We start from the raw sequence: 12,306 nt of genomic DNA on the forward strand, positions 1-12,306 counted from the left end.
TGTAATGCATATTGACATAAGGCAGGGGGATGGGGGTGGGGAGGTGGGGGGGAGCTTGTAGAAATGGTGAGAGTTGGTAAGGAGACAAATAGGTCAAGTATTCAATCATATTCTTTAGGGAGCGGAAGAAGGTATTCTCTTATAATTTAGGAGCATAAGTAACTATGGAATTTTTGACCTACCCTTTCCACTTTGCGGTTAATATATTTTTAAAAAGATTTTATTTATATTTGACAGAGAGCACATGAGCACATGCACAAGCAAGGGGAGTGGCAGAGGTTGAGGGAGAAGCAGACTCCCCATTGAGCAACGATCCTGATGTGGGGCTTGATCCCAGGACCCTGAGATCATGACCTGGGCCGAAGGCAGACTCCCAACTGACTGAGCCACCCAGGTGCCCCTGCAGTTAATATTAATAGGTTATTAGACGTGAAAAAGACTTCCCTGTATTTCCCTATTATAGAGCTATCATTCATTAGGAGTAGGGAAAATTATTGTTATATTGTTATTTTTAGGTTTTATTTATTTGAGAGAGAGAGTGAGAGAGAGCACAGGTGGTGGGGAGGGGCAGAGGAAGGAGAAGCAGACTCCCTGCTGAGCAGGGAGCTAAATGCAAGGCTCCATCCCAGGACCCTGGGATTATGACGTCGGTTGAAGGCAGATGCTTAACTGTCTGAAACACCCAGGTGCCCCGGAGTAGGAAAAATTATATGGGAAAAGGCAGTCTACAGTGGTCCTCATTATCCACAGTTTCACTTTCTGAGATGAGCCTCAGTCAGGGAACAGATGATCCTCCTCCTCTGGATTCGGCATTTCTCTTCTCAGTAGTAGACTAATGCCCCTTACTTCATCTCATCACATAGGCATTTATCATCTTCTATCATCACAAGAAAAAGAGTGAGTACAGTATAATAAGGTATTTTGAGGGACCACATTCACATAACTTTTATTACAGTATAGTGTTATAATGGCTCTGTTTTTGTTGTTAATCTCTTACTTTGCCTCATTTGTAAATTAAACTTTGTGGTAGGTATGTACGTACAGGAAAAAGGATATAGATAGGGTTAGGTTCAATCTGCAGTTTCAGGCATGCATGGGGGTTTTGGAACTATTCCCCATGAGTAAGGGAGGACTACTGTCTAGTAAAGAATTTTAACTAATACCAGGAACTATATTCGTCATATTTTTTGTCTTGCATACCTTGGACCATAGTATGATTAAGAGATATTATTTTTCATTTGGGAAAATTTCCTCACTACCATTCCATGAAATCTTCTCATATATCTTCTCAGTGTAAATACATCCCTTGTTTCATTTTTATTCATTTTTATTGCTGTTATAGCCCATTTTAGAAATGCTTTTTATTTTTAAATTATTACTAATTCCTTTTTTTGGGAAATTATGTAATGTGGAAATAAGACAAATATTTGTAGCATGGGGATTATCTTTTGTATGTCTTTGTTAGTCAAGAAAAGATCATCTCTTTTTGAGGTAATCATATTTCATTTATTTTAAGTTTCACTGCTTAACATCTTCTGAAATCAGAATATGTGTTCCAATTAATTGATGTTATGGTGGTTAATTGGCAAGGTTTTTCTTTATTAGCTGTACATGAAGTAGTGGCAGGTCTTAATAATTAGTGACATCTTGAATTTGATGAAATTCTGATAACTCATGGTTTAGCCCCAGAAACAATGAGATAATGCGGAGGTTGGTAGACTGAGTTGAGTAGCACTAAGGAAGAGACACATAAAGAGACATAGACATAGTCTAGAATATTTATTCTATATCTCTTTGTGAAAAAGCTTTTTCATATTCTCATCTAAGTCTTGACAAAAGGATCGGGAGATTTTAAGGCCTTTAAACACAATAAAGAACACAGAGTATATAGGCTTCATTAAAAGGCCCACGGGGAGGGGCCCCTGGGTGGCTCAGTTCATTAAGTGTCTGACTTCGGCTCAGGTTGTGATCCTGAAGTCCCAGGATCAAGTCCCACATCGGGCTCCCTGCTCAGTGCAGAATCTGCTTCTCTCTCCCCCTCTGGTCCTGCCCGCTCCTTCTCTGTCTCAAATATATAAGTAAAATCTTAAAAAAACCCCACAAAACACAAAAAACAAAAAACGCATAAAAGGCCTAAGGGGAATCCCAAACTGAAATGAACTTTCTTGTCTTTTCACATCTGGCGGAAAGTACAGAGATTTCCCTTATATGCTTCCCCAGCTAGTTTCCCTTATTTTTTTTTTTTTTAAGATTTTATTTATTTATTTGACAGACAGAGATCAGATCACAAGTAGGCAGAGAGGCAGGCAGGCAGAGGGAGAGGGGCAAGCAGACTCCCCACTGAGCAGAGAGCCCGATGTGGGGCTCAATCCCAGTACCTTGAGATCATGACCTGAGCCGAAGGCAGAGGCTTTAACCCACTGAGCCACCCAGGCGCCCCTCCCTTATTATTAATGTCCTGCATTAGTGTGGTACATTTTATAATTGGATATTATATGGATATGGATATATAGATATATATCCAATATGGATATATTATTATTAATGACAGTCCATGGAGTACAGTGGGTTTACTTTTTGTGTTGTACATTCTGTTGGTTTTGACAGATACATAAGGACATCTGCTTACCACTATAGAATCATACAGAGTAACTCATTGCCCTAAAGATTCCCTCTACACTACTTACTTATCCCTTCCTTTTCCTCCCCCCTCTAACCCTGGCAACCCTGTTTTTTTTTTTTTTTATTGGTTTTATAGTTTTGCCTTTTCCAGAATGTCGTATAGTTGGAATCATACAGTACACAGGATTTTCAGAATGGCTTCTTTCACTTCCAGTATTCTTTTAAGGTTCCTCCATATCTTTTGTGGCTTAATAACGTATTTCTCTTTATTGCTGAATAATATTGCATTGTATGGATGTACCTCAGTTTGTATATGCATTTACCTGTCGAAGGATAAACTTCTAGGTTTTAGTAATTATGAATAACAGGTTAGCCTTTTATAAAACACAGAAATGGTCTAAAGTACCTAAAAGCACCCATTAAAAAAAGCTAAGCTAAATCAGTATCTTGAGACTTACTAACTTTTTTTACCTTTGTATCAAAAATTTCTAATTGAGTAATAAGCTCAAAAAATATGGCTCAATAAATATGTGTGAAATGGTTGAACATGAAAAATGAAAGGAGGTCTGGAAGAGAAGGTAGGGGAAAAGATTGTATCACAAATCTGGATAATTTTTGGAAAATGAGATTGTTCAGAAATTCAGCTGGAGATTTGGATGAGGACCAAGATGTTTAGGGCTCTGAATTCAGACTCTGGCTTGATAACACTGCAGAAAGTATCAGGCTGTCCCGGAAACCAGGTCGTTAGACCTATTTTAATTTATTTGCAGTAGAATGATAGGAGAAAGTAGGGTTTAGTTTTTGGAAAAGAGTAAAAAACCCCAGAAGGCTAGATTTATAAAATAAGGAAGTGGAGAGTCAGTGATCATAGTGTAGAGGTTAGATATTGACTACAGAAAAAGAATTGCACAAAATCTGTGGATGGTGGTGTTTATTTTGTGTTCTTGAGTTGTAATTTCCTTTTTTTTTATTATAATTTCTACTTAATAAAAGTGATACTAACGTGAGGAAGTTATTAGTTACGGGATTTGGGACTCATTGAATATTTTGTTTTATAGTTTTGTGAAATATAAGGAATATGGATACTGATGAGGTCTGAAGTCATTTCAATTTCTAAAATATTTTTGTTTTAGAAATGCTATGTAAATAAATTTGAAATACTAGTATGCCCCCAAGGGTTAGCTTGAAGTGATGAAACTTTTAAACTCTAATCCTAATTGAAATAAACTTAATCTGTTGTATTGTGGTAATGCTTTTGTGTTTTACTTCATTTATACTTCAGTAATACTGTATATTTCATAACATACAGTAATATACATAATATACAGTATTACTTCATTACTTCAGTAATACTGTGTATTTCATAACCAGTCACCTGTTTTGAGTGTTGCATGTTCAATATTTTAGGAAAAACATTGATGAATGAAACCACTGCCTCTTGTTTATATAGAGCATACATAAAATGTGGAAAAATAACTAGGAAGGAGGAAAATGCATTAGATTATAAATGCTCTAAGAGTTTTAATGAAGGGTGGTATTATTTTTAGTTGGGAATGAGCTAAGATGTTTGTATACATGTCTTGGTATTTGAGTTTAGCCTAAAACTAGTTAAGAATTGAATTTGTGAGTATAGGAGAGAAATATCTTTGTGGGAAGCAATTGATATATTCACTCACAAGAATTTGGGAAAGGACATGCAAGGCTGGAAAGGTGATTAGGGTCAGATTATGGAAAGCCATTAATGCCAGAGTATTAAGGATGATTTCTACCAGTTAAATAAAATTGAGAGAGAATTTTCTGGGGCATGAATGAGGAGCTAGTGATATTAGAAAGGAAGGAGGAGTTTTTTTCCTCCTAATTCTTTGTTTATAAATATTTTAGAATTTTATATCCTTAAGATATGTACATTTTAATATATATGTACATATGTATATATACATATGTATATATGTGTGTGTGTATATATATGCATATATATATATATATGTCTTATTATAGCTTCCTGCTGTGTTGAAAGCCAAAGTATGTTTCCTGAAATGCCAGATACAAAAAAAGCCTTCTGTAAGTTGGCTGTCACTTTTGTGACATCAGCATAAGATGTTCTACTGTATTATAGGCAGTGTTTACCGAAGTATTTTATGAATTTATGGCCCTGTTGATACTGAGATTTTGTTGGTTTTTATTTTTTTAATTTTTTAAATTTTTTTTAAATTTTTTAAATTTTTTAAAAAAGATTTTATTTATTTATTTGACAGACAGAGATCACAGGTAGGCAGAGAGGCAGGCAGAGAGAGAGGAAAGGAAGCAGGCTCCCTGCTGAGCAGAGAGCCCAATGCAGGACTCGATTCCAGGACCCTGGGATCATGACCTGAGCCAAAAGCAGAGGCTTTAACCCACTGAGCTACCCAGGCACCCCAAGATTTTGTTGGTTTTTAAATGAATATTTTTTAAAAAAATTTTTTAAAGATTTTATTTATTTATTTGACAGAGATCAAAGGTAGGCAGAGAGGCAGGCAGAGGGAGAGGAAAGGAAGCAGGCTCCCTGCTGAGCAGAGAGCCCAATGTGGGACTCGATTCCAGGCCCCTGAGATCATGACCTGAGCTGAAGGCAGAGGCCTTAACCCACTGAGCCACCCAGGCACCCCTTAAATGAATATTTAATATACTTAGTTAGCCTCCATTTTAAACGTGGTTGTTTTCTTTTTAAGTAAAATATTTACTTTCTTTGTTATAGAACTGTGGCTGCTGAAGTCAGGAAGCAGATCTCTGGACAATACAGTGGTTCTCCTCAACTGCTCAAAAACCTCAACGTTGTTGGCAATATATCCCATCATACCACAGTAAGTAACATATTTAAAATATGGGATGTTAACTGGCACATTACTGATGAGGCCATGAGAAAATAGTGCAAAGATGAGCCAGTGGATTATATTCCATCATTAGTCTCATAATATTATTTGTTGCCACCCTTCTGTTTCCTGAAATTTGAGTTGGGTAATAGGGTTAGGAGGTGTAATACAGGTGTTGATTTCCTAGTCAACTCTGAAACTCTACCTTCAGGATTTATCAACTCTGGAATTTTATAGTGAAGACTCCCCGGATCCAAGGTGATTCATTACAGGAAAATTTAAGAATCTATTCTGGGAATACGTACCAAAGGAAATACTAAATAATTACATAGATTTGTAGTATTATCTGTCCCCTTTTATAGAAGGGAATATACAGGTAGTGAATCATTGCCTTAACCAGTTACTATGTCAGAATCATAAGCATATGTGTTCTTATTAAGGAAGCTGGCATGTGAGGATAATTAATTTTTAGAGAGAAAGCTTGAGCGGGTGGGGAGTGGGGGTTGGGGGAGTGGGTGGAGGAGAGGAAGAGGGAGAGGGAGAGAGAAAATCCTCAGCTAGCTCCTGCAGGGGCTCGGTCGCTTGACCCTGAGGTCATGAACTGTGCAGAAATCAAGCCACCCAGGTGCTCCAGGATAATCAATTTTGATAAAAAACTGGTACTTACTAGTTATAGTAAGAATATGAATTAGAAATATACATCCATTTGTCAAAAACTAAAAAAGTAATTAAGAGTGACTTGGGTAGGGGTGCCTGGGTGGTTCAGTGGGTTAAGCCTCTGCCTTCGGCTCAGGTCATGATCTCAGGGGCCTGGAATGGAGCCCTGCATCTGCTCAGCAGGGAGTCTGCTTCCCCCTCTCTCTCTGCCTGCCTCTCTCCCTACTTGTGATCAATCACTGTCTGTCAAATAAATAAATAAAATCTTAAAAAAAAAAAGGAGTGACTTGGGTAGAGTTATGTATTAGCACTTTTTTCATTTAGGTAAGAAAGGATACCAGTTATTAAAATACATTGTATGCCAGAACATAATAGTTTGATTACCTTGTAATAACATGTTTATAATGTTTGCATTATTAAAAATTTTAAAGATGGAGTTTGCATTTAACAACAGTAACACATTGATGGAGAAGTTTTAGAATATATGCATTTGTAGGTGATTTCAATGTACATGGAGGTGATCCTTTTAATACCCTCTCAGAGTCTTGAACTCCTTTTTTATACTGATATTCTATGTCCTGTGTTACACCTCAGCCACTCACTTCTGTAGTCATGCCCTAGATTTGGCCATTATAAATAATCGTGACCCCTGTGTAATCTCAGTTTTATGTTTCTTACTCTCTGGCTACTGCTTCTTACCTTTCTTGCTCTCTTGTTCTGGTATCCTTCTTAAAATTTGTTTTTATTTTTAAGTAGGCTCCACACCCATTGTGGGGCTTGAACTCATGACCCTGAGATCAAGAGTCAGCCGTATGCTCCCTGATTGAGCCAGCCACGTGCCCGTCTTATTCTGGTATCCGACTCCAACTGTCCTTCACCCCCAAAACCTAGAATCCATGGTCCTACTGACTTTTTCCTGCTCCTCACACTTTCATGTTTTTTTTTCTCTCCTTACCAAACTTAAAATATTTGATAATCATTGTAATGACTCTCTTGCATGTAACCTTGAATTCCGTAACTTCTCATTTCACTGGCACAACCTCAGTGCTGTTCAAAATCCAGCTCTCTGCTTAGTTCATATCTGCACTTGGGCAGTTGAGTGTGGCTGGAGAAGAACATAATCTTAATGACTGGTCTTCCTCAGTTTATGACTGTTCACTCATGAAGGCTTTAACGTTTCCAGGCAGATAGTATGTTTTCCTAGTTCATTCATTTCCCCACTGTTACAGTTTGCTTATTTCGTGCCTCCTACTCTTAACCCCTAATTGCTTTTTCCCATTTTTACTCCTCAGATAATTTGGCTTCATATTGCACTTGTGAATATTGAAGCAAGTCAGAAAAGAACGTCCACATACTCCTACCACCATGTGTATTCACCAGTTGTCATCTGTACCCATGTAGTCTACCTGTACACCTGTGACTCTAGGTGAACCACTCGTGGACAAGCGGAGGGATGAGTCAGTCCCTACTTGGCTCAATTATTGAAATGCACCCCTTTAGTAATTCTCCCTTCTCCTTTATCACCTTTCCTCCCTGTTTACCCAGTCACTCCCATCAGTATACAGATATGCTGTTATTTCTCCCATTTAAAAAAATCCTTCTGTTTTGCCCTACTTTTCTACCTGTCCCTAGCCTTCTGTATTTCTTTGCTCTTCTTTGCAACACAGTTCCTTCAAAAGATTGTCAGAGCTTGCTGACATCAATTTGTCTTCTTGTATTCTCTTTGATAAAGTATTTTTAACTTTTGGGAATCTTTAAACATATATAGAAATAGAAAGACAAGTATAACCATTGATATTTTCTTACTTAACAACGCTGTTATCACACTTAACCAAAATTAACAGTAATTCCTTGGTATCATCTAATATCCAGTACCTGCTAAATTTCCTTGATTATCTCATAAATATCTTTTTTTGTTTTGTTTTGTTTTTAAAACAGGCTGTGGCCAGTTTTATTAAAGAAAAATTCTGCCTGATTTACTTTTCACCAGTCTGTTCTGGCATGCTTCTAATGATATCAGAATCACCTGGATCAATGATAGCCAGCGTGCATACTCTGTAGTATTTCCCACATGCTGTGCCCAATTCAATATTATTCCCACTGTAGTGATGGACGCCAGTTTTGGCCAACATGGCATAGTACTCTATTTCAGATTTCCTCAAGGCTAGGCAGTTGTTGGTGAGGATGACCAGCTTCGCTTTGCCATGTCTGATCATTTTCAGAGTCTGCTTGTACCCCAGCACGTATTTTCCACTTTTCATAACGAGCTGGAGCCTGGAGTTGATTGACTCCAGCAACTTTTTCCTCTTCTTTGCGGCCACCATCTTCCTGCCTTAGGTGCGGGACGGCCCCAACCAAGAGCAGCCGCCAAAATAGCCGGGAGAGAGAAAGGAAAGAGCTCCCACAATGCAAAGCTCTTCGCAGCCCAGCCGGGATGTCAGAACCGGTCATAAATATCTTTTTATAGCTGTTTTATTCAAATGGAGTTCCACATAAAATCCACAGATAGCATTTGGTTTTAGCTCACTTGTGCTAAAACAAAAATAAAAACAACTAAAGTAGTTTCTTCCTCCCCCAACTTCTAACTTTGTTTTTATGCCATTGAGCTTATTGAGAAAATTGAATTAGTTGCCTTATAGAATTGCCCGTTTTTTTGGATTTTATGTTTGCTTCCTTGTAGATTTGTTCCTCTATCTCCTTCATTCCCTGTAGCTGACTAGGATTCTGGTTCAACTTTTTTGAACTTTCTTCCTTATTTCTCTATCATTTATATTTCCTCTAACTGATTAGATTCTGGTTTAACTTTTTTTAACAGCTTTATTGGAGTTTGAATCACACACCAAATAATTCACCCATTTAATTTACAAATCAGTGGATTTAATGTATTCACAGATGTATGCAACCATCCCCACAGTCAATTTAGAACATTTCATCACCTCAGAAAGAAACTCTTCATCTGTCACCTGTTAACCTCTCATCCCCAGCCCAAAACAACCTCTGTCAAATACCAGAACTTTTGGTGGTGCACCAGAAAGGATTGAAAGAGATCTTAACACTAAATATGTCCTCCAAATCCCAACATAATGATTGTTGAAGAAAGTGTGGTAACGTTGCCTGTTAAAGGTTCTGTAGTGCTTCACTATTGCTTCTCATCACCCTTTAACCCTGCTTACAGCCCAGCCATGCTCTTTCTTTTTTTTTTTTTTAAAGATTTTATTTACTTACTTGTCAGAGAGAGAGCGCAAGCAGAGGGAGAAGCTAGGCTCCCTGGCAAGCAAGGAGCCGATACAGGACTTGATCCCAGGACCTTGGGATCATGATCTGAGCTGAAAGCAGCTGCTCAACTGACTGAGCCACCCAGGTGTTCCCCAGCCACAGTCTTCTAGAAAATCATGTTGTAATCTCTTCCCTTGGGTCAGTAAATATAGGATCTTTCCTTGGAGTCTTGCAAAATAATTTATAGTTATAATCAGCTCATCACCACATTCCAAGACTAACCCAAGCAGCTGTCTCTGTTGGGCATCAGAGGGAGGGGAGGTAATTGTAGCAAAAATAAACTTGATTCTGTGATTCAAGTCTAGCTAACACCGCCTCTAGAAAGCCAGTGACCTGTGTGAATTTGGGAAACAAGATCGTTTTTTGGTGTTTTTAAGAGAGTGTCACAGCTTCCTTCCCTTCCCCAAGACTTACTCATGTATGGTTGGTCATTCTTTGAGGAAAGATTAATTTTGAATTAGATATATGCAAGGACTCCCAGCTTTTGTCATTATTTTCATTGAATATTCATTTGTGACACTTTGAATCCTGAAAGGTATGCTGCCCTAGAAATAATACCTGGGCAGAGAAACATGACCTAAAAATTTTTTTAAAAAAGTTCACTTCAATCTATCTGTCTATCTATCTGTCCTATCTATCTGTGTATCTATCTATATTGTGGTAAAATATATGTAACATAAACTTTATTATTTTAACAATTTTAATTTTAACAATTTCTAAGTGTATAATTAAGTATATTCACAGTGTTATGTAATTATCACCCCCACTATCCATCACCACTGTCCATTTCCAGAAATTTTTCATTATCCGAAACTGAAACCCTGTAGACCCATTAAACAATAACTCCCAGTTGCCCCTTCCTCCCAGTCCCCAGTAACCTCTGTTCTATTCTATAAATTTGTCTGTTCTATATACCCTATAAAGTGCAGTCATATAATACTTGTTTTTTTGTCTTTGGTTTGTTTCACTCAGCATTTCTTCAGAGGGTTGTCCATGTTAAGACTCAATAATATACCATTGTATGTGTATATCACATTTTGTTGATCCATTCATCTGTTGATGGACATTGAGTTGTTTCCATGTTTTGGCTGTTGGTGTATCACTGCTGTGAACATGAGTGTGCAAGTATCTGTTTGAGTCCCATTTGCAAGTATTGGGTGGAATACCTAGACTTGGAATTAGATCATATGGAATTCTGTTTTTTGGTATGATTATTTTGGGAACATTTGAAAGGCTTCTGATTTTTTTATATCCTCTCCTATACTTGTTTTCCATTTTTTTATAATAGCCATCATAATGGTTGTGAAGTGGTATCTGTGTTTTTGGTCTGCATTTCCTTCATACCACAAATTTTGTTATGTTATATTTTCATTTAGTTCAATGTATTTTTAAAATTTCACTTTTTAGACTTTTACAATTCATGGCTTATTTGGAAGTATATTGTTCATTTTCTAAGTGGAGATTTTCCTGTTATCTTTCTGTTGCTAATTTTTTTTTTAAAAGATTTTATGTATTTATTCGACAGACAGAGATCACAAGTAGGCAGAGAGGCAGGCAGAGAGAGAAGGGGAAGCAGGCTCCCCGTCGAGCAGAGAGCCCGATGCGGGGCTTGATCATGACCCGAGCCAAAGGCAGAGGCTTTAACCCACTGAGCCACCCAGGCGCCCCCTGTTGCTAATTTTTAATTTGTTTATATTATGGTCAAAGAACAGACTCTGATTTCAGTTCTTTTACAATTGTTGAGGTTTGTTTTATGGCTGAGGATATGGTCTGTCTTGGTATATGCTTTTTGGGCTTTTGAAAAGTGTGTTTATTCTGTTGCTATTGGGCAGACTGTCCTATAAATGTCAGTTAAATCCTGTTGGTTGATGGTGCTGTTGAGTTTTACCATATCCTCATTGGTTTTCTGTCCAGTTATCTATCAGTTGTTGAGAGAGAGGTTTTGAAGTCTCCAGTTTTTGTTTTTTTTTTGTTTTAAGGGGAGGGGAGGGGTCCATGCTCATTCTCCTCTGCATGTTTCTGACACAGTGTGACTTGTGTGTCACTTGTGAAACATTGCTTTTTTTTTTTTTTTTTTTTTAGGTTTCATTTATTTATTTGACAGAGAGGTCACAAGTAGGCACAGAGGTAGGCAGAGAGAGAGGGGAAGCAGGCTCCCTGCTGAGCAGAGATCCCAATGCGGGGCTCGATCCCAGGACCCTGAGATCATGACCTGGGCTGAAGGCAGAGGATTAACCCACTGAGCCACCCAGGTGCCCCGAAGTCTCCAGTTTTAATTGTAGATAATATCTTATTTTTCCTTTCAGTTCTCTTAATTTTTCACATAATTATAGCTGTTTAGTACATATACCTTTAAGATTGCTGTGTCTTCAGGGCGCCTGGGTGGCTCAGTGGGTTGAGCCTCTGCCCTCGGCTTGGTTCATGATCCCAGAGTCCTGGGATCGAGCCCCGCATCGGGCTCTCTGCTCAGCGGGGAGCCTGCTTCCCTTCCCTCTCTCGGCCTACTTGTGATCTCTCTCTCTGTGTCAAATAAATAAATAAATAAATCTTAAGGGTGGGGAAAAGATTTCTGTGTCTTCTTGTTGGATCATAGCTGTTATCATCAGATAATGTCCCTTTTTATCTAATACTTTACTTTGCTCTGAGGTCTGATTTTATTTTTTAATTTTTTAAAGATTTTATTTATGTATTTGAGAGAGAGTGAGAGAGAGCATGAAAGAGGAGAAGGTCAGAGGGAGAAGCAGACTCCCTGTGGAGCTGGGATCCTGACGCGGGACTTGATCCTGGGACTCCAGGAACATGACCTGAGCTGAAGGCAGTTGCCTAACCAACTGAGCCATCCAGGCCCCCAAGGTCTGATTTTAATATAGCCACTTCAGAATTCTTTTGATTAATGTATGTG

At 38.1% G+C, this 12,306-nt stretch overlaps 2 protein-coding genes across 3 annotated transcripts in view; one reads left to right on the plus strand and one right to left on the minus strand.

The window, feature by feature from the left end:
- Positions 1–12,306, plus strand: part of DOCK7 (dedicator of cytokinesis 7) — a 220,360-nt gene that overhangs the window by 22,072 nt on the left and 185,982 nt on the right. For both annotated transcript variants that reach the window (XM_080800321.1, XM_080800322.1), the window contains exon 2: positions 5,357–5,462. In XM_080800321.1, the coding sequence (XP_080656447.1) occupies positions 5,357–5,462 (106 nt within the window). The remainder of the gene's footprint in view (positions 1–5,356; positions 5,463–12,306) is intronic.
- LOC308340867 (large ribosomal subunit protein eL30-like) lies at positions 8,062–8,452 on the minus strand (the record flags this gene model as incomplete). Its single annotated transcript, XM_080800320.1, has 1 exon — positions 8,062–8,452. The coding sequence occupies one exon, from the start codon at positions 8,450–8,452 to the stop codon at positions 8,105–8,107; it is 348 nt and encodes a 115-aa protein (XP_080656446.1). The 3' UTR covers positions 8,062–8,104.

The sequence above is a fragment of the Martes martes genome (genome assembly GCF_963455335.1).
Source record: "Martes martes genome assembly, chromosome: 4".
Taxonomy (NCBI): domain Eukaryota; kingdom Metazoa; phylum Chordata; class Mammalia; order Carnivora; family Mustelidae; genus Martes; species Martes martes.